The sequence below is a fragment of the Anolis sagrei genome, chromosome 2, assembly GCF_037176765.1.
Source record: "Anolis sagrei isolate rAnoSag1 chromosome 2, rAnoSag1.mat, whole genome shotgun sequence".
In the NCBI taxonomy this organism is placed as follows: Eukaryota; Metazoa; Chordata; class Lepidosauria; order Squamata; family Dactyloidae; genus Anolis; species Anolis sagrei.
The window spans coordinates 98498702-98525007 of NC_090022.1; the positions used below are offsets into that span (position 1 = coordinate 98498702).

Below are 26306 nucleotides of genomic sequence, written 5' to 3' on the forward strand. Positions count from 1 at the left end.
ATCCAGAAAGACCATAAGCGATGCCATGCTGGAGAAAGCTCAGGAGAATGGTATTTCTTTAAGGTCCCTCTAGGATGAACTTTTGTCATTCTTCTCATGCCCTTCTACACAGCACTATAAACTCCCGATTATCTGGTTTTAACTGGATTATATGGTAGACTCAGATAATCCGGTTCAAAGCAGATAATGTGGATTATCTGCCTTGATATTCTGGATTATATGGCAGTGTAGAAGGGCCCTCAGAGAAGCAGATTGTTCCTTTTTATAAGAGTTAAGACACAATACTCAGATTGATCTGAGGATTTATTAACTGAGATTTTTTTGGTTGATTTTTTGAATATTTCTTTACACTTATACATGAGTATATACGATAATATAAACTGCCATTCCTGTAGCAGGGGTTTATGAAGCATTGTGGAGATTAAGATCCTCTGAGGAGGCCCTGCTCTCTGTCCTGCCACTCTCACAGGTGCCATTGGCGGGGCCAAGAGAGAGGGCCTTCTCAGTAATTACCCCTTAGCTATAGAAATCCCTTCCTGGTGAGATAACATCAGGCCCCTCCCTCCTGTCCTTCAGAAGGATGGTAAAAACTTGGCTGTGGGACCAAGCTTTCGGAACAGCACAATAAAGCAGCGATAGAAAACCTTACTATGCCAACTAGATGCGGATGATTGAGATGTTTTTAAACAGTGCATTTTAATGTTAAGACAAATGTTTATGTATGCATATAATTTATTTATGCCCCAGCATTGAATATTTGCCGTTTGTATGTTGTGCCCTGCCCTGAATTCCCCTTCAGGGTGAGAAGGGCGGAATATAAGTATGTAAAATAAATAAATAAATATAAGTAGCCATACATATAAATTTTGTTTTGGTGAAGTATTATTTATTTATTTATTATTTCCTTTATTTTTATCCTGCCTTTCTCCCAGTATAGGAACTCAAGGTGGCTTGTATAGAAATTTGGTATGTAACTGAATTCTTAGTGATGCCAGTAGATTTCCAGATTACTGGAAATACCTCTCATATCAGTTAAAATATTTTATGCAGATTTTAAAGAAAATATACGTGTACGTGTGTAGCAGTCTACTAGCTCAATTTGCATTTGGGATTTTTAGGTATAAATGGGTAGTGTATTCTTGGCCTATTAGCCTTCTTTGAGTTTTTCTTTACTGATGCTGCAAGGTACTTTTGTCAATTATGCATAGTATTTTGCTTGATTTTTAGATAAACCTAATACTGTATATTAAGGTTAGATTTCATGTTATGTGTGCATAAATACTCACACATACTCACACAGGTGCTTCTTGTAGCTAAAGTTATTGCTGTGCCAGGGATGGGACTTCAAAGAGGTGCTAAATCCTATCTTCTCTTCTTTTCCGCTGCAGCTTTTCTTCTTCTCAGTGTTTTAAGACATGTTTGTGGAATAGATATGAATTAGGAACAACACTGGGGTGGGTTATATTTGGTTGTGTGTGTATGTGAAAGAGAGAGAGAAAGAAAGACAAAGTCAGAGAGAAATAAGACAATCTACAATATACCTCCCTGGTATTGCTACCCAATACAATATAAGCTACCCTGGTAGTATTGTACATATTTCTGGGTTTTGGTTCTCTCTCTTGAAGCAATTCTCATTGATATATACATGTTTTAAAAAGTAAGTGTGGTTTAATAGTTTGAGCATTGGACTAAGGCCCTTCTACACTGTCCTTATATCCCAGGATCTGATGCTAGTTTTATCAGTTCATTGCAGGTTATATGGCCGTTTTTTTCTGTGTCAGGAGCAACTTGAGAAACTGCAAGTTGCTTCTGGTGTGAGAGAATAGGCCGTCTGCAAGGGGACACCTAGATGTTTTGATGTTTTACCATCCTTGTGGGAGGTTTCTCTCATATCCCCGCATGGAGACCTGGAGCTGACAGAGAGAGCTCATCCATGCTCTCCCTGGATTCGAAACTCCGACCTGTCAATCTTCAGTCCTGCCGGCACAACTGTTTAAACCACTGCACCAACGGGGGCAGTGGAGACTCATATAATCCAGTTCAAAGTTGATAACCTGGGATCAGATCCTGGGATTTAAGAACAGTGTAGAAGGGGCCTAAGGGCCCTTCCAGAAAGGCACAAAAATGCGGGACCTGTTGCGCGTTTACTAAATGACCAAACAACCTCTCCAGTAAAAGCAAAGTAATTGAAGATAAAGCAGCTAAATCCCGCTTTGTCCCTAATTACTTTGATACTCCATTAGACCTGGGCCTCCCTGAAAGTTCCGGGATGGAGTATAGGGCCAGTGGAAACTGTCCCACAGGGCTGCTTCCGCAGTCCTGGCATCAGTCCACAAAGCCCACCTCGGTTCTTCGGGCTTCCAAAAGCCCAGAGAACCAAGGAGGGCACCTCCCTCCTGGTACTTGAAAATAATGCGCCAGAAGGCGGCGGGGGGGGGGGGAAATGCTCCTCCCCCCTCCCCTCGCCTTCTGGTACATCATTTTTACACAGCAGGAGGGCTGCTGGAGCAGCCTCATGGCAACCTGGAAAATTTTATTTCATGTTAAGGCTTTATGGAGGGGGGTTGAGGTGGCCCCAGGGGGACAATCTCCTGAAAAGCTACTTCTTTTGGATGCTCATGGAGAATTAAACCCATTTCGGAGTGGGTATCTTTAACCTCCTTCAAAGCGTGTTTAAATCAAGTCTGCAAGGTCCCTATAACTTCTGGAGACCAGGGGTTGAATTCCCAGAAGACCAAGAATCCCATTCGTTGACCTTAAGGAAGTTATATTTTCTCATTCCCAGAGAAGAGCAATGATGAATCCTTTTTGAATAAATGTTTCCAAGAAAACCCAATGATAGGGTTGCCATGCGTCATAAATGATTTGAAGGATACATTAAAAAAAACCCTTTTATATAGATGAGTCATCTATGCATCTTTCTCTTAGAACATTTGATGAGTTTAGATCTTAGGGCAGAAATGGCTTTAATTCACAGATTATTATTACAGAAGACAATGTCTGAGGAATTCTGAGTCATGTTATTTTCCAATAATAATTTCTTTTCATCTGATAATAGCAATCACTACCCCAAAAACTGCTTTTATAACCCCAAAAGACTTTGACTTCCTCCCCTTTTTTTCCTTTCTATCTTTTATCTCTTTCTCTTCTTTCTCTATTCTCACAAATTTAATACTGCTGATTTTATCATTGCATTTTTGAAATTTTAATAAAAAATGTTTTTTTAAAAAAGAAGTTGACTTTTTTCCTTCTCTTGGGCCCCATCTACATTGTCAAATAATGCAGTTAAAGTGCATCATGTGGGTCTGCAATGACCATATAATGCAGCTTCAAACTGCATTATACAGCAATTCAGATGGTACCTTGGAAATACCACCTTCCTAACTTTCAGTTGTGACCTTCAGCTGCTTGGTTAATGGGAAAGACAAGATCAAGCTCCCCCCCCCCCCCCCAAATACATTGGGTTTAGTTGGTTGCAAAGTTGTCTTATTTGTTACCAGTATTGATAGTTTCTTCCTCTAAGAGCCATATATATGATTGCATTGTGTTTTTCCAAGGACACCATTTTAGAGGTTTGAAGTTCAGTAAAAACTGCATCTAATAGAATTCTGGCTTGAGTAAATACTCTAGGATTCAGCTGTAAGTGGATAATTGCATCCCATCAGAACCTTATTACTTTCCACTTCATCTGTTTTTATGCAGTGTAAGAACCATAATACTTGCGCGTCCTGGGAATTAAAAATATCATTGCATGAGAAATGCAAATTTAGACGTTATAAAAGTGATGATGTTTGAAGAATACAAATATTGGTATACTGAGCATATTTAAAATTATTCAATTATTCAGTTGTGACTATAACATTGTTCAAGTAAAGAACTAAAGACAAAAAACAAATGTAACACATGGGGTATGCACATGGTGTGATTAAAGGAGTGTGTGAACCAGTAACCTCATGAAGCAGGATGGTCAATAAGCAAAGTTTTAATTTTTCATTTTCTAAAACTGTATTGTATTCATTTAAAAAACTAATTCTCTATAGAAATAAAATCTAGTTTTAGTATAAATCTCTCTCTCTCTCTCTGTATTTATATATAGTGAAATGTTATATGCAATATATGAATTACAGCACGAAAACATTTAATTTTATTTAATGAATCCAATCTGAAAAAAATCACATATTTTTGAAAGTTGAATAATGAGGAGCAATTTGATTTTATGCCTTCTGCCAATTTGTCATGCTGGCCAAAAATACCAATTTTTATTAACATCTTGAGCAGCCATTTTCTACAACCGAAACCTCCCTTCCTTATATAGCTGCATTATAATTTGCATAATAATTCACTGTAGTCAGTAATTGTTGAGTTGTAGTTAAAAGATTCTGGATGGAGGACCAAAATTTTCCTAGGTCTGCCCTATATTACAGATTGAGTATCCCTCATCCAAAATTTTGAAATATTTCAAACTCTAAAATTGTCCACATGAGTGTCTGAGATAGTGGTCTCTGCTTTCTTGGAGTTCAATGTCTACAAAATTTGTTTCATGCGCACAGTTATTAAAAATACTGTATTGTGTACCATGTGTTCACTTTACAATAATCATAATCATCATAATACTTTATTTCTAGACTGCTCTCTCTCCCCAGAAGGACTCAGAACAGTTTACACATAAAAAGGCAAGCATTCAATGCCTCAAAATAGGTACCGGCACATCAAAATAATACAAAATAATGGAGAGTAACAACAGAAAACTTACAACAAAGGAATTAAGTGTGAAAATTAATCAAAAACAAAGACATAAAAACGAAAACATAAATAAACATTACAATGTAAACCCTAAAAACAAATTATGAGATATTACATTAAAAATGGCTGACAACAGTGTTTCTTTTAAGATGTATCATAACAATTTCTAATACACATAGATTAGCCAGCACTCCTAATACTCCTCTCCTCTATACGGTAAAGTGCATAGGTGCCTTTTTATAAGTTTCTTAAAGGAGAAGAGGGTTTTTATTTCTTTAAGGAGGGAGTTCCAGAGATGGAGAACGATCACAGAGAAGGCCCCCTCTCTTGTTTCCACCCACCGAGCTCGTGACGGGAGTGGGACTCAGAAGAGGGCCTTCACTGTAGACCACAGTGTACATGATGGTCTACACAGGGAGATGCAATTAGACAAATAGCCTGGACCCAAACCATTTGGGGCTTTATAAGTAATGACCAGCACTCTGTATTTAGCCTGGAAGCAGACGGGCAACCAGTGGAGCTGTTGCAGCATGGGAGTCGTCCTCTCACAATATGGTACTCCAGTTAGCAATCTAGTTGCCGATCTCTGCACTAATAGCAGCTTCTGAGCTATCTTCAAAGGCAGCCCCACGTAGAGAGCATTGCAGTAGTCTAAACGGGATGTGACTAAGGCATGGACTACCATGGCCAAGTCTGGCGTCCAAGGTACAGGCACAGCTAGAACACAAGTTTTAGCTGTGCGAAGGCATTCCTGGCCACCACCAACACCTGGGATTCCAGGGTCAACGATGAGTCCAGAATCACCCCCAGACTGCAGACTTGTGTCTTCAGAGGGAGTTCGATCCCATCCAACACAGGTTGTAATCCCACACCCTGATACACCTTACAACTGACCAGGAGTACCTCTGTCTTGTCTAGATTTAGTTATTATTATTATTATTATTTATTAAACTTTATTTGTACCCCGCTAGCATCTCCCGAAGGACTCGATGCGGCTTACAAAGGCCAAGGCCTCAATACACAACACAACAATACACTCAAAGCAAATTAAAAACAATTAAAGCAGTATTAAAACAACAAAACCACAAGCAATAAACAATACATCAACAAGATAAAACTGGGCCAGGCCAGAGTAAAGGGTACAGGATTAAAAAGTGCTGATGTGACAGGTGATATTATAGGGCAAGTGCAGTGTGCAGAGTGCGGCAGTCTTAAATTCTAATAAAGTGCTTCTGGGACTTGGTATTGGAAATTTCCTAATCGGGGAAGGCACCAGTTTCAGTTTGTTGGCCCTCATCAAGTCCATTATTGATGACAGGCACCAGTTCAGGACCAGAATGGCATCCTTGGCATTTAGTGGAAAGGATTAATAGAGTTGGGTGTTGTCCACACAAATTTGACACCTAACTCCAAAACTCCAGATGATCTCTCCCAGCGGTTTCATGTAAATGTTAAACAGCATCTGGAGGACCACATAAAATGACATGATGGTCCGGAGTCAGCCTATGGGCCTTGAGTTTGAAATATGTGATAAATAGTATAGACACTGAAGCTTGTAGGATTTTTATGGTGCTTAACTTTGGGAACAGTTGCAGTTTAACATATCTTACATTTCCAAATATATAACACATAGCACGGAAACATAACTTGAAATGCCAACATTTTGTAAATTACCGTATTTTGTTTGTTTGATATTCCATGTTCCTCTTAGCATAGAACCAAGGGAATAACAGCATCAATTATAACAACATTTAGCTATATTCTTCAAGAAAAGGTTGGAGTTAGCTTGCCACAGCTCTTTTGTTTTCCAGTATCTTTGATATGTTCTCCAGTGTCTCTGTAAACCTTTGCTTTCTTTGTCATTTGTTTAACTCTTTCCACAGGAACCCCCAGTGGCACAATGGGTTAAACCCTTGGGCCAGCAGGACTGCTGACAACAGGTTGGTGGTTTGAATGCGGGGAGAGTGGGTTGAGCTCCCTCTGTCAGCTCCAGCTCCCCATGTGGGGACATGAGAGAAGCCTCCCACAAGGATGGTAAAACATCAAAACATCCTGTTGTCCCCTGGGCAACATCTTTGCAGGCGGCCAATTTTCTCACACCAGAAGCAACTTGCAGTTTCTCAAGTTGTTCCTGATACTGAAAAAAAAACCCTGTTTCGATTTGGTCAGTTTCAACTGCCTGTTTCATGCTTTTGTTACCAGAGGAGCCTTTGAAACAAAACAGTGTGGTAATGAAGGTATCAGGTTAACTTTTTCTGCTCTTCGCCTGTTTGTGCTGCCACTGAATAATGAATGAGGATGAATTACAGTTGGTGAGACAGAGAAGAAATAAGGTTGTTCTGCATTTGGGTTTATGGAGGTGTGGAAAGTGTGTTGGGCAGAGAGGATTGCTAGTAATGTAATTCATATAATTGCTTGGTTTTAAAGGACAAAGTGGTGTATAAGGATTGTGGCTGAGGTTATGAGAAAGAGAAGAATATCCTTATTTTTTTATTTTTGCACTGTTTTGAATTTCATACTTTTAAGCGCTAAGTTGGATCCTCTTGTTGCAGACAGAGTTATCATGAGTGATATGTTTGCTGGATAGTGTGACCAAATGATGAGATGATAAATGTAAGGAGATATAAGTGGGTGCCATTTGCATTCTGCCTCCTTTTCAAATGAGTTAGTGGACCATTTGAACACAAGACAACAGAACTCTAGTGTCCATCAAGATAATTCTATTCCAATCCTATCATTTACTTTTCTAGCGTATTACCTTTCTTCTATGACCATCTCTTGCAAAGGCTCTAGGATCATCTGGTTGGGAAAACAAGTGAGGGTATATAACAAGATGGAATTATGTCCCTACTGCACAAAGAAACTGAATTTAGTGAATTTAGCGAAGTCAAGTGGAGAACCAACATCTCTGATATATATTTAGGAGCATGTTGACCTTCCCATGTTGATGCAGCATTGCCACATTATCTTCTGTCTTATGTAAATGCATAAAACAAAACAAAACATCCCACTTACTATCTGTGATAAGTCCCCCCGGGGAGATAGGGTGGGGTACAAATTAAGTATTATTATTATTATTATTATTATTATTATTATTATTATCTGAAATAACATATCAGAAGATAACCGTCATTGATGGTATTCCAAAGAAGATTAAAAACCTGGATGTTCGAGCAGGCATTCGGTTAACTTAGTGCAAAGAATGTAATGATTAAAGGACTGGCAATATGGACGACGAAACTGGATCACGATTTTAGTCAGGAGATGAATTGGATTGTTGTTGATATATGTATTGTGTATTAAGTTTTTATGCTTTTAAACTGTATACTGTCGATTGTTATATTCTGTTGTAAACCGCGTTGAGTCGCCGTCTAGTCTGAGAAACAGCGGTATACAAATATAGCAAATAAATAAATAAATAAAATAACTGGGCCTAAATATCCCAAAGACACCAGACCCCGTCTGGTCTTGGAAGCTAAGGGGAGTTACCTCTAGTTAGTACTTAGATGGGAGACACCAACAACTAACAGATGCTGTAGGCTATATTTTAGAAGAAGGAATTGCTTTTGAAAAGGGTTAACTAATGTGATCTTTGCTGATGTCGTATAAAAATTACATTGTTTGGAATATTTTGGTTTCAATGTTTTTGAAGGCCTTAATCTCATTTAATAATCAATATGGGCAGCTGCTTTTTACTAAGTTCTTTATACATGCATGGTATATACCATGAAAACATTGGTGACATTATTTGTTCTGAAAAACTAAGATACTTTAAGGACATCATTATTATTTTTTGTATTTCTGTATAAGAAGTAGAAGCTAGGCGTGTGCAGCTTATTACTGATTTCTTTAAAAAAAATCTCCACTAACTTGACCTTATCACAACATTTAATTAGACACTGCTTTGCTCCATTATTTTCATGTGATCGACTCTATGTTCTGATTTTACATTTTAGACACCCCAAATCTAAATGCCTGTGAGCAAACCATGAATAAATAAATATTGTTCCCCAAATCAGATATTGATTTACAAACACACTGCACAGTGGGGTATGCCATTCTGCATTTTCAGCAAATCCTGGTTAGGAACAAATCCATTTACTGACTAAAATATAGGGTTGTAAGAAAAAAACAATTGAAGTAAAATAGGGCTGTGTTAGAATTACATTCCAACAAATGTCAGTTCAATTTAGTTCTATAAACTTTTTTTACAAATTGCACAGAGATGCTTTCATCCATCATAAATGAGAAAAGATGCTGAACTTTGTTCTTTATAGATATAATTCGTTGCTGTGCAGTTCACATACGATGGAATCAGAGAAACAACACTTGCTGTCTGCTTTCAATTGGATTATAAGTCTACACTGCCATATAATCCAGTTCAAAGTAGATAATCTGGATTTTGTATTGCAGTATAGAAGGGGCTTATATGAAGTGTTCTGCAGATTTTATTAGGATAGTGTACCAAAACTATTCTTTCAGAATACAAAAGTTGATAGTTAAAAGCATCAGCCTTTTGTTCTAAACGGGATACAAAATATCATTTTTAAAAAACAGCATCTAGATGGACATCTCCAGGATTTCAAAATCCATCTCACACATCAGTAACACTCTGAGAAAAGTGTGAGATTTTGACTAGGGATAAATATTATGTGTCCCTTCAGAGGTTTTAAGACTAAATTTCCTATAATTCCTCACTTTAGACAGTCACAGCAGAAGGGCAAACACATTCAAGCAACGGCTGCCGATCGTAAGACTTTCAATTTTCCATTAGTAATAAAGGGTTTGTTCTCAACTAGAAACTGCTGTTCTCCATTTATAGTCATAAAGTGAGCCTATTTAAATGCATATGCAAAGAAAATGGCTGGTGGATGCACTTTTGTAAATTTAGCTGGCACATCTTTCAGATTCATTACTAAGGATACTTTGAACAATGTAAAAATATTTCCTCTTCTGCGAGTTTGGATGCTGCATCGCTTTTGAACAACAGACAAAGGCAAATTAATTTCAGTTTGACTGCTGACCATCTTACCAATTAAATACTAAATTATTCCTGTTTAAAAAATATTTTCCTAGTTCAGTTGATGATGGTAATGACAAATGGCTGAAGTATTCATCCTGGGTATGTGTGTGTGTGTGTAAGAGAGAGAGAGAGAGAGAGAGAGAGAGAGAGAATCTAAATACTTAGTCTGTTTCTTCTCAATATGCTTAAATAAAAGTGTAGACTGAAATGTGCATATCTTGGATTCTCCCCATCTTTTCCACACCACACATCAGTGGAGTGATTTCTTTGTAAGCTCTTTGTGTGAGCGCGCAATTTTTACTTCTTGGTATTGTGAAGCTCCCTGGGCTTTTTCCCTCCGCTTTGTGCCTCTTTGTTCCTCTAGTTGTTTTTCTAGCATTGGTACCGCAGGACATACGCTATCCAGAAAACACCTGCTCCATTTTAAATTGCAATTTGCATATGATTGCATGATGCCTTAAGGCAGTTTTCCTCTGTGTCTGCAGATGACGACTTTCAGAATCTGTAAATATAGATAGTATGTCTCTTTCCGCATAGCTTTCAAAAGGAACAGTGGGGCATAATTTCAAAGAAGTACATAAAAAGAAAACCGGTAGTTGGCTTCCTCTGTGTTTTACAGCTTTTATATTAATAGTTGAAACAATTTGTGCAATTGTCAGGTATACAATATTAGTATGCTGTAGTTTACATATGACATGAAGTCTCTTATTATAATATAATAATAACTTTATTTTTATACCCTGCCACCATCTCCCATGAAGGGACATGGGGCGGCTTACAAGGGGACAAGCCCACGTTACAGATAAAACAGCATTAAAATCAATCAATTAAAAACGTAACACAAACAAAAGAAGCATCAGAAAACAATAAGGCTGAGATAACAGTCTAAGCTGGGATCAGGCTCAATTCAGTGCAATACTTCCAGATTGGAGCCAGTGGAAAGTGCGGAATAAATTAAATTTAGGCTAGGGGATACCCTTTAAAAGTGTACTTTGATAATGCTGTGGAAACTGCGTATCCTGCAGTTTTTGTCGTAAACATAGGACGGTCTATGGAGTGTTAGGATATACAGTTTTGAAGCATTATCAAAGCAATAAGAGGCTTCATTCCATTTGTAAACTTCAGTATATGAATAAATTGCTTCTTATCTCAAGCCTCAAACTTGTAAAGGCTATTTTTGTAGCTCTCCCAGAAGCCTAGCCACATTTGTTTTCCCTTTGATGTACTGAGCAGAAGTGTTTATTAACGGGAAGATAGAAAATAAAGAAAGTTGTGTAGTTCTTTCCTTGCTGGCCTTTCATAGTAGGTTCAAGTCTTTATATTCTAGTAGATGTTTCAGAGTTCATTGTTTAGATGTTGTAGCGAGTTGGACTTCTTCCACCAGGCAGAATTTGCTTGACTGTTGGAGATAGTCTGGTTTGTGGACTCAGTTCTTCCATTGACTGTAATGGGATACTAGACTATCAAGAAAAGCATCACCAACCCAACCACCAATGAAACTTATTTCATGGTAATTATGTGTGTCAGTATTTAGCACTGAATCTTTTGGGAAAGTTTGGAACTATATTCAGTTCTGGAACAGAAGGCATGTATACTATTATTCTGTGCTTTTCATTTTTTAATTTCACATACAGTTTAACATAATTTAAATCCCTTTTATGTTTTAGCAATATGTGGTTTTATTTGTATTTGTTTTTATATGTAAGCCACCTTGGATCTAAGTGGGAAAGGCAGAAATATAAAATATTGGTTTATAAATATCAAAGGTATACCTGTGCCAGTCTGAATCAGTACTCAAAGGGATCTTGAAGCACTTTTCAGATTAATAGAAAAAGTTGGTACATAAGCTTTTGTAGATTTAAGTCTACTTCATCAGATGTATGGAGTGAAGACCTAGAGAACAAATCTTTTTCAGTAGGCTATATGTGTGAATCACAATAGCAATGCAAAACTTGTGGGTATGGTAATGTGGTGACCAGGTCAATTTAATAACTTTGGGGACAAATGCAAGTAAAAAGATGGTGCCTCCCAAGTCGAGGTTGGGAGATAATCATATAAATGGTGGAGGCACCTCCTGAAATGTGGTGTGATGCTTTCTGGGAACCAGAAAGGAGATTTGACAAACTGCTCATGAGGATGGGATATCAACTAGTATTATAATATATGTAGCACACTCAACCCCCTGTCAATGGACTGGAGTTTGTAGATATGTCCTTGAACAACAAAACCCACAATATGGACCAAAAGTCACAAAAGGGTCCTATATATATAGCATATGAATATATATGATGCTATATTATTGGACACCAATTACAAAATTTGATTTTTCATACATAACATAAAATTATTACCTGTATATACTGTATATGATGCTATGATATTGTTAGTTAAAAACAACAAAAAGTAGTTATTAAATATTGAAACCCCTTTGTGACTTTTGGCCCTCCCTATATAAAGGGCCCCCTGGTGGTGCAGCGGGTTAAACCACTGAGCTGCTGAACTTGCTGACCAAAAGGTTGGTGGTTCGAATCCAAGAAGTGGGGTAAGCTCCTGCTGTTAGCTACAGCTTCTGCCAATTTAGCCGTTCAAAACATATGAGTAGATCAATAGGCACTGCTTCTGTGGGAAGGTAACGGTGCTCCATGCACTCATGCTGGCTACATGACCTTGGAGGTGTCGACGCACAACGCTGGCTCTTCAGCTTAGAAATGGAGATGAGCACCACCCACAGAGTCAGACTCGACTAGACTCAATGTCAGGGGAAACTTTTACCTTTAAGATTAAGATTGGAAAGAGAAATGTCAGAATTGGAATATATCCACAAACTCTATTGTTAAAACTGAAGTGGTCCCACCTTTTTGCCTTACTCATATGTTTTTGTATTTCTGTTTCTCGTCACACATGCAGCCTACTCAAAATGGCCTGTTCCTAGGCACTTCACTCCATGAGTCTGATGAAGTCTATGAAAGCTTATACTAACAAATTCATTCATTGGTTGATGGTTATTAACTTCCCAGGACATGTATATTACTTTTCTGTCTCTTCCCTTGATCTGCAGCCTTTTTATCCTTTAAAGTAATTATTTAAATAGTGTGATGGCATGTTAGGAACTTCAGCTAATAAAGGAGTCATTTTGCTTGGCTAACAACATGAATTATGCCTATAGGGCATTATCTCAAATAAGGTTTGAGCCTATTCTACCAACATTTTGTTAAATTGAGGTCTTAGATGCCTAGTTAACATGATGAAAGGTAGACATTATTAGGAAACCATGGGAGGTATGGGAACTATCAGCCTTCTGGAAGCTTTGACGGTGGAAAAAACAGGTTATATAAATGAGATAACTATAACATGATGAAATAGCTTTGGCCACCTGGAAGGTTTTCCTAACTCTTATAATTAACACTATTCCCAAATGGAGTGGCATTAAATCAATAAAGTACCATGTTAGCTGTAGAGTACAGCACCTGTAGTTGAAATACTCAAGAGATATGCATACAACTGTTTACTTTATAGAAGCAAAGCTCTGGAGAAGCAACAATTTGTGGATATTAAAAAGATACCGACTTGTGACCACGCATAATAATGAGGAAATCATTGGGCATCCTAAATCTAAATAATATATTTTGAGTTCCCTGGTATATTCACTGGTACAGCCTTGATCTAGAAAGCCCCAGACCCCTTCTTTCTAATGGCTGTCGGCATGTTTGAATGGTGTTTTCCATGCTCTTTGTACAGTATATTAAATTACAAGTTACTTGGTTAATTCCCATGGCAGGTGCCCGGAAGCAATGTAATTAGCCTATTAAGCTCAGGTAATTTCTTGTAAAGTCAGTCAGGTGCAAAGAGCGGGCATATCAGTTGCTGCTTTGCTCTAGCAAAAAAGGATGAAGTAGTTTGCTTTCTTCTATGGTTTGAGAAAATTTCTCCCTAATGGACAACCCAGGTTTCGCAGAGAGATGTGAAGATAATATCCATTTTAAATAAACAAATACAGATAATAAGCATTGCTATGGCTTTGAAAAAGAACAACTTATGAAAAAAGCAAGTTGTATCAACTAAAGCATATTCCAATGCAATATTTAAGTAAAAACATAGTATTATTAGGTTTGATTAGTGGATGTGGCTCTTAGTGAGACATGCCACATTATCACAGGATGTCTGTGCCATACACCACTATTGTAACACGTGACACCCGCTGGGAAGTAGCAGTCAGTAATGAAAAGACCAAGGCAGTGAAATATCCGGCCCATCCCCTGTTCAGATTTCAGCCATCACAGCAACACTTTAAATCAAGAAATAGTTTTCTAAGATCTAGAGAGATACTCGCAGGAACACCTAAGCAAGCGAGAGTCCAAAAGTGGTAGCCTAAAACCCGGAACCTCAACCCATGCCTGATGCTGAATGAGAGACTTCCTCCTGGGCACACAAAAAACTCGGTGATTTGGAAGGCACTGAACAGTCTGCGCTCGGGCATCACGAGATGCAGAGCCAACCTTAAGAAATGGAGACACAAAGTTGGGTCCTCGGCTTGCGAGTGTGGAGAAGAGCAAACCACAGACCACCTATTACAATGCAGTCTGAGCCCTGCCACATGCATATTGGAAGACTTTCTTATAGAAACACCAGAAGCACTCCAAGTGGCCAGCTACTGGTCAAAGGATATTTAATATAATGCAAAAGTGTTTTTTAAATACATTACAACTGTACCCTTAGTTCACTCTTGATACAATAAATATCATCATCATCATCATCGTGGCCTCTGAAGTGGATCTTTGCAATGAGAGTAGCAGCACTTAGCATGGAGAGCAGAGAGGTTTTGAAAGAAAGAACAGTGTGTTACTTGTGTAAAATCGTCATTGCTAAAAGTAAATCTGAAAGACTGGATGCCTCTTTTCTTAGTTAAGTTGCTGTGGAGGATGTCTTCTTCAGGTCAATCAATAAGTTCAAAAATAAACTGAGCTTTTTTTGGCATTACATTCTTTCGGCAATAACACATTTTATCCATTGTAGTAAAAGTACTTGCAATGGATTACGCATGTCCTAAATGCCTCACCAAGGGTGCTATGTGTTGAGGGCGGGCGGGGGGGGGGGGGGGGGGAGTTTGATGCATTAAGGAAAGAAGGTGAAACAGCAAAAGCAGTGAAAGCTATGTTTCCTGCTGTGCTTCTTTCAAGAGAGAACTCTGTGCCATTTCTATTTATATAAAATTCTAAAACAATAGAAAACCACAACCTAGTGAGAACACCACTAATATTTTAGATCCACTTAGAAAAATAAGCAAAGCTCCCTAAAAATGAAAAGTCTCAAGTGTAGTATCTTGATGGTCTTCTTCAAGATTTATTTACATCATTTCTACCCCGCCCTTCTCACCCCTGAGGGGGGACTCAGGGCAGCTTACATGGGCAACAATTCAATGCCATAATGTCAATACAACAACATAAAATCAAATATATAGAAAATTAACAATAACACTAATTAAAATCACATACTCATATACTAACATAATCACCTAATCAGAATCACATATCCATTTCTAGTTGTCATAATTCTGTGGTCCTGTTCAGTGTCTAAGTGCTATGTCCACTAGCCAAAAGCCTGGCTCCAAAACCACGACTTTAGTTTTTTCCTAAAAGTGAGGAGAGAGGACGCCGATCTAATCTCACTGGGGAGCAAATTCCACAAGCGGGGGGCCACCACTGAGAAGGCCCTATCCCTCGTCCCCACCAGACACGTTTGTGACTCCGGTGGGACCGAGAGCAGGGCCTCCCCAGTAGATCTTAAATTACGAGGTGGAATGTAGAGAGAGATACGTTCGGATAAGTAAGCTGCACTGGAGCCGTATAGGGTTATATTATCCTGAGGATTATGTCATAACTTTCATAAGATTTTCAGTTGATGGGTGTTGTTCCAATTCACTCTAACATCGGGGTTCATGTATGGTACACATTTTTTTAAAGATAATATTCCCCAATTCCAGATTCAAACTTGTTTTGGATGGGACTTATTATACATGTTATCACGTTCAACAATAATATTGCAGAAGTAGAACCTGCAACAAAAGGACAGGGTGCATCTTCTCTTGGAACAAGGATCTGAACATACCCATCTCCCAATTTTCTGACCTCGCTCAGTTATTGAGGAAAGATTACTGTCCCTTACCTGAAAAGTGAAGGGGAGATTTTGAAAACCTCCAAGCATGCTCATACCTCCCATGTTGTTCCCGTTTTGGTGACATAATTTTTCCCAGCATCTCAGTTTTAATTCAACCCATTCACTTTTATAGAACATGATTGTCCCATAATAGTCTCTAAGAATATTTATTTGGATCTGAAATTATGGGCCCATCTACATTGCTATATACAGTTAGTCTCACTTATCCAACCTTCACTCATCCAACGTTCTGTATTATCCAACGCATTCTGCCTCCCACCTAGATCTACAGCTATTCCAATACATTGCAATGTTTTGGTGCGAAATTCATAAATACAATAATCACTACTTAACGTTACCATGTATTGAACTGCTTTTTCTGTCAATGTATTGTAAAACATGATGTTTTGGTGCTTAATTTGTAAAATCCTAATGTAATTTGATGTTTAAGAGGCTTTTCCTTAATCCCTTCTTATTATCCAACATTTTCGCTTATCCAACGTTCTGCCGGCCCATTTATGTTGGATAAATGAGACTCTACTATAATGCAGTTTGAGACTGCATTGTATGTCAATGTAGACCCAGGATGCAGCCCTCCAAGGTCATTTACCCACCCTCCATCCTATTCTATAGACTTAGAATTACCCTAAGTCTGAAATGACTTGAAGGCACACAACAACAATCGTAATTAACATGACTATCTCATCAGCTAAAAGCAGGCCCACACTTCTCATTGAAATTCTGGTAAATTTAAATTCTGTTAAAATTGTTCTTAATTTTAAACATTGTATTGTTTGTATATGTTTTTGTGCATTACAAATAAAATATGTGCCATGTGCATAGGAATTCATTCATATTTTTTTTCAAACTATAGTCTGGGTCCTCAACACTCTGGGGGACCATGAACCGGCCCTCTGCTTAAAAGTTTTGGAGACCCTGGTGTAGACTCTCATAATGCAGTTAAATGAAGTTAAACTGCATTATATGAATCTATACTTACCATATAATGCAGTCTCAAACTGAGCCTAATGGGGCAGTATAGATGGGGTCATGATACACTACACCAGTGAATTTTAACTACATCAGCAAATTAAAAATATATGAGAGACATGAGTTACAGCTTTTACAGTCATAATATTAACGTTGTTCTCAACTGATAGGTTTCTTTCTCTTTCTCTTTCTTTAATTTTAGAGACATAAAGCCTGATAACATCTTGCTGGATGAGCATGGTGAGTGCCAATTGTTTCCATAGACAGTAATGAGAAATATATGAAACCACGCAGTAAAACACACCATTGCTGGGAGACTTCCATACTCTTGTTAGATGGAAAACAAGTTGAGGCAAATATCTACCTTCAATTCTGTGTTTCCACTGAATTCGTAAAAAATGACAAATTTTATGTTGTAAGATTAGTGGTTTTCATTTAAAACTGTTACCCATCTTGAATTATCAACATAATAGTTCATTTCTCACATGTCCTGTATTTCATGTACGAGGAGATGGAAAATTGCCATTTGGGGTTTTGATTAAACTCCTGTTTCCCAATCTAGCCGAACAAGCTCTTGGAAAGTATGTTGTTAAAAACAAGCTGTTACCATTCTAGATTCAAGGCACAAAAAGTAGCAAGCTGCTGTTCAGTGAAAGTAACTATTTACTCTCCTTTTTAGTTGTACTCCAAGTGATAACTTTTTAAAGTCTGTTTTAACATAAAAAATATATAAGTATCCTGTATTGCACGTTTGTAACTCAGAAAAAGAAATTACTAGCATGTGAAAATGGATTGAAATCCACGAAAGCCTTTTATCAGAAATGTCTTTTTCTCAGTAGGTCTAAAAGGTGCAACAAAAGTCCTTTAGAACTTTATTTATATTCTTGTTTCTCAAAAGTAACTTAAATAATTACATTGCAAAAACAAATAAATGGTATTCAACAATAAAAACCTATGCTACAAAGCACATTAACTGCCTGTCCACTTTACAGCACAAATCAGCAACAGGTACCAACATATGATACATCCCTATATATATAGAGAGAGAGAGAGAGAGACAGACAGACAGACAGACAGACAGACAGAGATAGAGATATGGCATTGCATATTGCATGTTGTACCCAGTCTTAAGCTATGAGGAAGGATGGGTAGCAATTGTTGTTGTTGTTGTTGTTATTATTATTATTATCTGTTACACTACAGAGGAAATTATGTTATTCCTTATTAAGTTCTAGGTATAATGCTATGATAGCTTTATTATTGGAAAGAGGAACTAATTATGGTTTATTCAAAACTGAAAGTCAAGTTGTTACTATGCATTTTCCCATCACAAAAGGGTGAATAGGAGAAAAGAGAGCAGGGCACAAGTCAGTGTCTGGGCACATGGTTTGTACCCAGAAGGTTCCAGATTTCGTAAGTGGTCTTTTTAGTTTTTTTTAAAAAAAGCAGATGGCAGATGAATGGGAGATGCCTCTCCAGACTCCTGGAGAGCAGTTGTCACTCAGAGTGGGCTGTACTGGTCCAGGTGGCCAAGTGGCACGACTTGATAGAAGTTCCTAGAAAACAAAAGGGGGACCAAATGAATTTGAGCAGTACCTTGCTCAAGCACAGCACGTTTGAGCATGGACATTGGCTAGATGGAAACTACCTGCGATCCCTTACACACCACTTTGAATTTTAGGATGAAAAAAAGGGTGTGATAGAAATGTAACAAAATAAAAATGGTTTAATGTTACTTTTACAATGTTTAGTCTGTAACAAATAAGCATGCTTCTCCCCTTTGGAGAATACCCCTGTGTTGGGTGCATTTGAAGAAGAACTGATAGCATTCACAAAGGTTGCAGGTGTGAGAAACCACATCTTCCTTTGATGGTAAGTGTCCAAATGTGTTGCTTGTTGGAGCATGTACAACCATATGGCTCCATGTCCTAGTCACAAACATGGAGATGTGGGAGACTTTGTTGAAACTAAAATCTGCTTCAGTGGCTTTTCAATTTGAAATCATTTTTCTGATTAACATTCAGACTTCAATGTATGGGATGGCAATGAGATTTATTTGGTATTCTCTTTTTGTTATGTGCCCTTGAAACTATGTCCTCTTTCCTTTTTGCAATTTCTGTGTGTGTTTGTCCAACCATGGCAGGAGAGGTGTGTGGTTCCATTCATGCGTGCAAAGAGCCTTTTACCTACAGTTCAGTTTTGTTTTTTGTTTTTTCCTTGAGCCATTGTTTTTGTAGCATCAATATCTATATTTAGACTGCAAAGACTGTACTTGTTTTCCAGTGGCTTTCCCTCTTTGGGGACAGTATTTCAAACACTAGCTCAATCTGTTGCCCTTTTGCTGAGTTTATGCTGAACTGCTAGAAGATCACAAGAGGTTATGTTAAAACCTTAATTCAGTAGACAAGACACAGCTTAAACTTAACAATTCTGTAGAATGGCATGGTGCAAAGTTTTACTTTTGCTTTATCATGGTTTCATTCATTTTCATAATACAAAGTTCTAGTAACATAAATAGTTTGATGACAAAAAATTTCTGTAGGGTCAAGTGATGATAATCACATTTTGGTGGCCAGTATTTAAGTTCTACATATTAACAAAAGTTTGTTAGGATTGTCAGCATCTATCTGTGCACAGATTTCCGACATTAAAGGCTTATCTATATGAGCTTGATAGCCTTCACTCACCGTGTAGTTATTCCTGACTATCCACACAGCGTTGCGTGCTTAGATCCCACATTAAGGAAAGTCAAGGGAGGCTGAAAATCCAGAGTGTCCCATGGCCTCAACCCAGTGTGGTCAGCAGGACCAGATCAGATAGAGACTGGCCCACTCTCTACACAGGCTACCACTGGTATTTCTTTCCCCCCGTACCCATCAGCACTCTATGAGAGCCCTGGCCACTGTGGGCACCCATGCTGAGATGCCCATGTGACCAGGAAGAAAGTTGTGTAAAATCATAGTTTTAAAGGGTCTTTAGCTTTCTCTGCCAGATAGTTCTGGTGGCTCATGATTCCAGAGTTTAAGCAATAGCAGTAAAAGTGATCAAACTATATTAAGTCTACAGTGTAGACACACCCTTTGTTTTTGTTTGTAGTTGGCGATTGGGGGCAAACAAGGCTTCATTTGTAGGCATGCTTAACCCATTATGACATTCTGAAGGTACAGCCTGGAGGAAAAAAAAAAGAGAACCCAAGTTACGTGTACGTCAAGTTGCTTTTTGATTCATGATGATCCATGAATGTTATAGATTTATCTTAGACAAGGAATAGTCTGAAGTTAGTGCCATTGCCAGCCTCTGAAACACAGCCTACAGTATCTGGTGTTCCCTGACAGTCTCTCACCCACATAGCAGTCATGCTGGATCCTGTTTAGCATCCAAAATCAGAGAGGATCTCGTGCCTTCAGAGTATATAGACCTAGGTGAATTGGTAGAATTTAGCATAAGCATAAACAATGGGGCTCTGAGAAACAATACTGCACTTATTTTTGTAGTGACTTTATTAAGTTTTTCAATTCATATACAAACCAACTCAATAGGAGACAGAGATCCAAAAGGGTAGAAAAAAATGACTGAAAAAAAAAGAAAGAGAACTACATTGGTTGGAATGGGGCAGGATCTGATATGCCATTAAACAGCATCATGGGTTGCCATAACAAGACACAGAGAACCATTATGGCTTCAACATTGGATTGTGACTTTGGAGACCAGGTTTCACATCCTTTCTTGACCATGGAAAACCATTGGGTAACTTTGGGAAAACCACATTCTCTCAGCTGCAGAGAAGAGCAAAGGCAAAGTCGCTCTGAACAAAAATTGCCGAGAAGATCCAATGATAGGTTTGCCTGAAGGTTACCATAAGTCGGAAATGACTTGAATGTACAGAACAAGATTTAAAAAGATACATTATTTATGTTAGACTTTATCATATTGACCAAGGCTTAAATGCCCTGAAGGCATTAGATCCTGTGTGATCTTGAAAACTAATCATCATGTGATAGACAACCCCACTGAAACATCCTTGGACTTTCAATAGTTCAGTATACCAGTTAATTTGTTTTTCAGGAAAGTCAGGATTACAGTTAAATAATTAAATTCTGACAAACAGTACACCCAGTGCAGTACACACAATCTTTGCTAATATTATTAAAGCCTGAATAAAATAATGACATCTATGATTCACCATCTTATGAGTGCGATTTCCCGCAAGGAGATGACAGCAGTATGAAATAAATGAAAACGGATGCAGGCCTTGGCCTTTCACTGTATCTCCTTTAAGCAAGGAATAATTCCTTGCTCGTTCTTTGCTTCGTCTTTTCCCTCACCCATGGAGTCGAGACTGGAACATCAAAGTATGCTATTCACTTCCAACCGATAAATCCATACATGTTCTGCCTGCCATTTTTACCTGTTTCCTGGCATCATTTGTGTTCTTGCAGTGCCAAGTGTGGCTGACTTTGAAAATTAACCATCATTCAAGCACTTTTACTCCTTTACTGGAATTAAGCAATGCTCACAGCCCAAATTACTCACCACTTCTGAGTCAAAATACCCAGGGAGCACCACATAGTGGCAAGAATGGGCAAATGACCTCCCAAAGAATCTGCCTCATCCAGAATGCTTGGCAGAGAGCCATCTGATTTACAACCATAAGGCTTACACTGAGTTTGGAGTAGAACTTAAGGCTGAGGTAGAAAAAGGACTGAGAAAGTGGCCCATCAATAGGTGAATAAACTGCTTGGTAAGTACTGTGTCCATGGTATCCTTTCATACTACACAGTTGCTGTGCTTCCACATTAATTGACATGGTTCTGTTAAATGGAATCTTGGAGATTTGAAGTTTGGTGAATGGTATCTGCAATTCTTAGCCGGAGAGCATTTGGACCTTCACCAAACTGCAAATCCCAGTGTTTCATAGGATGCAGTTGGCAATTAATGTGGAGTCATAGTTATAATTGTGTAGTGTGAAAGGACCCCATGGCAGCTAGGCTTGGTATGCTTTTCTCTGCCAGATGGGAGATAAAAAATGATCAACTTGCAGAAAGCCCACATCCTATCTTCATTCATTTCTTGATACATTCTGCTTGAGGCATCATTTAGCCTGTTGCAGTTATAGTTCAAGACTCCTTCCATTTGCCTCATCTTACCACCTAAGTAACTTGCCTGCTATGCTGCTGTCTTTTATATTCTTCAGGCGGGTTTAAAGATTTAAATACCAAAAGGTCTGAGAGGTAAAGAACATCTTTGACAGGTTGAATAAATCACATGTATTGCATTAGGGGAAGAAGAAATGGTCTTAGTGGGTTGTGTAATGAAGCCTCTGTGCAATCTTTGATCCTGAAGTAGAGTCAGTGGGATTTTAAGTAAGTGTTTATGGCCTTTATTAACTAAATTGTGTGGGTATTTTCAGTTGTAGGGCCAAGTTTATAGCTAAGGCAAGGCAAGTGATGAAAGCAGGTGAGGGCCACCAGAAAATTACAGTCCTTCCACACAGCCCTATATCCCAGAATATCAAGGCAGAAAATCCCACATTCTCTGAGTGTGGACTCAGATAACCCAGTTCAAAGCAGATATTGTGGGATTTTCTGCCTTGATATTCTGGGATACAGGGCTATGTGGAAGGACCCTAAGTCTTTCTGCTGGAAAGTCTACTTTTAAAAACCACAATTCAATTTTCCCCACTACTAAGTCTATACTTATAACATGTACACAGATGGATTTTCTCAATAAGGAAAGTTATCTTGACATATCAAGAAATCCCACAGAAAGGCTTGTATTTATTTATTTATTTATTTATTTCTGGTACTTTTACCCCGCCCTTCTCAACCCCCGAAGGGGGACTCAGGGCGGCTTACAAAGAAGGCAGAATTCGATGCCTTTATACATTACACATAGTATACAAAAATATACAAAAACAAATATACAGAAATATAATTAAAACGATCGTCACAGTTAAAAACGTCAGCAACCGGTGCCCAACATATTATATAAAATATCATATAAAAACATTCTTATAATCAGCGTTTCGTTTCCAGAGTTCCTCGTGTCCAGTCCGTTAGTCATTTCCTAGCCATCCATAAAGTTCTCTCTTTATCTGCCCGCCTGACCAAATGCCTGGTCCCAGATCCATGTTTTTAGCTTTTTTCTAAAAGAAAGGAGCGATGTTGCAGATCTAATTTCCCCGGGGAGTGAGTTCCACAAGTGGGGGGCCACCACCGAAAAGGCCCTGCTTCTCGTCCCCGCTAATCTCACCTGTGATAGAGGCGGGGTCGAGAGCAGGACCTCTCCAGAAGATCTTAGGCTCCGGGGTGGGACATAGAGGGAGATCCGTTCGGACAGATACACTGGGCCAGAACCGTGTAGGGTTTTATAGGTCAAAACCAGCACCTTGAATTGTACTCGGAACTGGATCGGCAGCCAGTGGAGCTGACACAACAGGGGGGTGGTATGCTCCCTGTATGACGCTCCGGTGAGCAATCTGGCTGCCTCTCGCTGGACTAATTGAAGTTTCCGAGCAGTCTTCAGGGTCAGCTGGAGTTTTTCCTTCTTGGAAAAGAGTGAAAAAGGCCAGCACTTTTTCTATCTCTCTCTTCCTTGGTAGATTTTCTGCAAAAAACATTTTTGTCAAAAATTATATGCATTTTTGTTTCCACCATATTTCTTGCCAAATAAGCATTTCCTACATGAACACAATCTTTTTCACAGTGAGGAAAAAAAATCTGAATTTTTATTGAACAAGGAGCAAATTAGCAATTTGAGACATCATTTTCTTTATATACTATGGGCATTTGTTGTTGCCTGCATGATCCTGCATTTAACAAGATTTTTCAGCATAGGATGAAGAAGAAACATGGCCAATGTGCATGTTATTTTGGCAGAACAAGTTGGCACAAACCTTTGAGTGGCTTACATGTGTGTTTTTAACACACAAGACTTCTGTGAAGCATGGCTGGTAGATTTTCCTGTGTGCCGTAGCAGAATACAAAAGCACTCAGGATTTTCGGTGTATTTTAAATCATTTCTTCCTACTGATGTTGTTGTCTTCAACCATAATTAATTTTTAATTTCAGTTTTTTCTCCCCTGTTGGGAAACCACAGTGCTTCAGGAAGCTGAAAATGTTACCTTGGATTTGTGATCATTAATACTGTGGAGCTAATACTGACAATGACAGTTTTATTCCATCAACTGCCTGTCCACTTTTGACATTTTCTCTGGGATAGTTTGCAAAGCTGCTGGTAAAGCTAGGTATTTGTTTGTGCACACATTCAGCACTTGTCTACATTGGGACCATTATATTATGGGAAAAGTTGGATGAAACAAATGGCAACTTTAAATAAAGTACTGAACATGGTGAGAGTTCCTTATAAACACTGTTCAGTTGTGAAAAGACAATTATTGCATTTGTTCCCTACCTCTCCTTATGATTTGAGTCATGGTAGAAAAGTTAAAACACTGAGATAAAACACAGTACCATTAAAATACGTAGTATAAAGATTAAAGAATGATACTAAGTGAATACAAATCTAAAATTCATAGTTGAAAATTGACTTGGTGGACCTGCCTGAAGAGATAGATCTTTAGATGCCTCTTAAGAAATGAAGTGCAATGCTAATTTTCATATGGTTTCTATGCCTCTCTCTTAGGACATGTGCACATCACAGACTTCAATATTGCTACCGTGCTTAAGAAAGATATGCAGGTTACCACCATTGCTGGGACAAAACCATACATGGGTGAGTAATCAGAAATGAAGGTTATTGGAATGGCCATTTTTTCTGGAAAAAAAACTTAGTTAAGATACAGCCCATTCAGATGATATTTCCATGTGAATCTGGCCTGATACGTGTAGTTCAGGGGTGACCATTGATGCCATCTCAGTTTCTGCCTGAAAGCTAAGGTTGCACAGTCAGTTCTTGAATTTTTCTGCAGCACCCAGGTGGCTCTCCATTCAGAGCCTATGGCCAGGGTACACTTTCTCCAAACAGAGAGAAGAATAAGTGGTTAATTACTCTACCTCCTAGAGGGAAAAGGAGGAGCAAGATACAGTGACATACTTGGATAGGAGCTGGATCAGACCTCACTTCAGATATCCAACTGGACTATATAATAGATCCTTCTAGAACCCTGTCTCTTGCCTCTGCATTCCAAAAAGTGGTCATTGGCTTAAATCTAGTTGCTGCTTCCTACTGTAGAAGAATAAATGAATCAAACCACAGATGTTATCTTACCATTCAGTAATTACTTCAATGGATCTGCTCTGTTTGGGACTAACAGTTGGATTTAGGCTATGGATTTTTTCTTTACTATGCTTGCCAAAGGTCAGTGGTGAAAAAAAAAATCAGCTGTTTCCCTCCAGTAAATATACATTGCTATGTATTGTGCCATTTATTTTATGTTATGTAGAATATGAGCTTGTGTCTTTATCTAGTGGTTCCCATCCCATTATACTATGACTATTGACTGATTTATATCTGGAGATGCCTGATTCTTTATATGACTTCGTATATGTATGTACTTGTTAAGCAAATACTAGCATGGCCTCTGTTTCTGAGAAAAAATTAGAAGTTATTTCATGTTTGCATCTTCTTCTTTTAATATTGATTAATTTCTGACTGAAGTACATGGAAATAATCAGCCAACATGTGACCTGGAAATTGTGATGCATAAGTATGAAAGCTTGTAAGGAACCAGAAAAAGTAAATTTGATGAGTCAGTTCCCTAGTGCTCAGTACATTGTGCAATGACCTTCTGAACTTCCAAGAACAAAGCAAAAGTTCTTCTGGTTCTCATTCTCTTGACTGTAGTTCAGGTTACCGCTGTGACACCAAGTAGAAGGACAAATTCTAACATTCACTTTCTCTTTTATTTGGGAAGAAATATATTTTGACTTGGTTTTCCCTTGAACCATAAATTCTAACCAAAATTAACAGCATGACATCTAATTTAAGTTGTTTGGGCATTGTAGTCTATGGAGGTTTGAATTTGTCTTCACCTTCCCTCTTCACCCAGAGGTGACATTTTGCTCCCTGTCTCCTATGGAAGGGGAAGGACATTCAATAGCCTGCTAGGTGAAACCAAAATGCTGTGTTCTCACAGTGGTCAAACAGATGCTCCTGGAAATCCCATAAGCAGTAGTAGTAAGTGCAATAGAACCTCCACACACATATACCAACTGGTCTTCAGAGGCATATTAATGCCTGAGCTCTTGTACAAATTTTGCAAGTATTTGAGGAACAACATAAAAACCAATGAATAGTCCTTGAGAGGTGAGGCCAGACTTTTGCGTTAGTCAGCCACATGTTTCTTGGAGGTTCATAGGAGAGACATGAGCATAGGAGCATCCTTCTCCTCATGTTATTTAGCAGTTCAGGATATTCAGGGCCATTCTGCCCTAGT

The 26306-nt window shown here is 38.4% G+C and overlaps 1 protein-coding gene across 3 annotated transcripts in view; it reads left to right on the forward strand.

Moving 5' to 3' along the window:
• STK32A (serine/threonine kinase 32A) overlaps positions 1 to 26306 on the forward strand; it is a 107847-nt gene that overhangs the window by 60082 nt on the left and 21459 nt on the right. For all 3 annotated transcript variants that reach the window (XM_067463711.1, XM_060765136.2, XM_060765137.2), the window contains exons 6-7: positions 17112 to 17149; positions 24554 to 24643. In XM_067463711.1, the coding sequence (XP_067319812.1) occupies positions 17112 to 17149; positions 24554 to 24643 (128 nt within the window). The remainder of the gene's footprint in view (positions 1 to 17111; positions 17150 to 24553; positions 24644 to 26306) is intronic.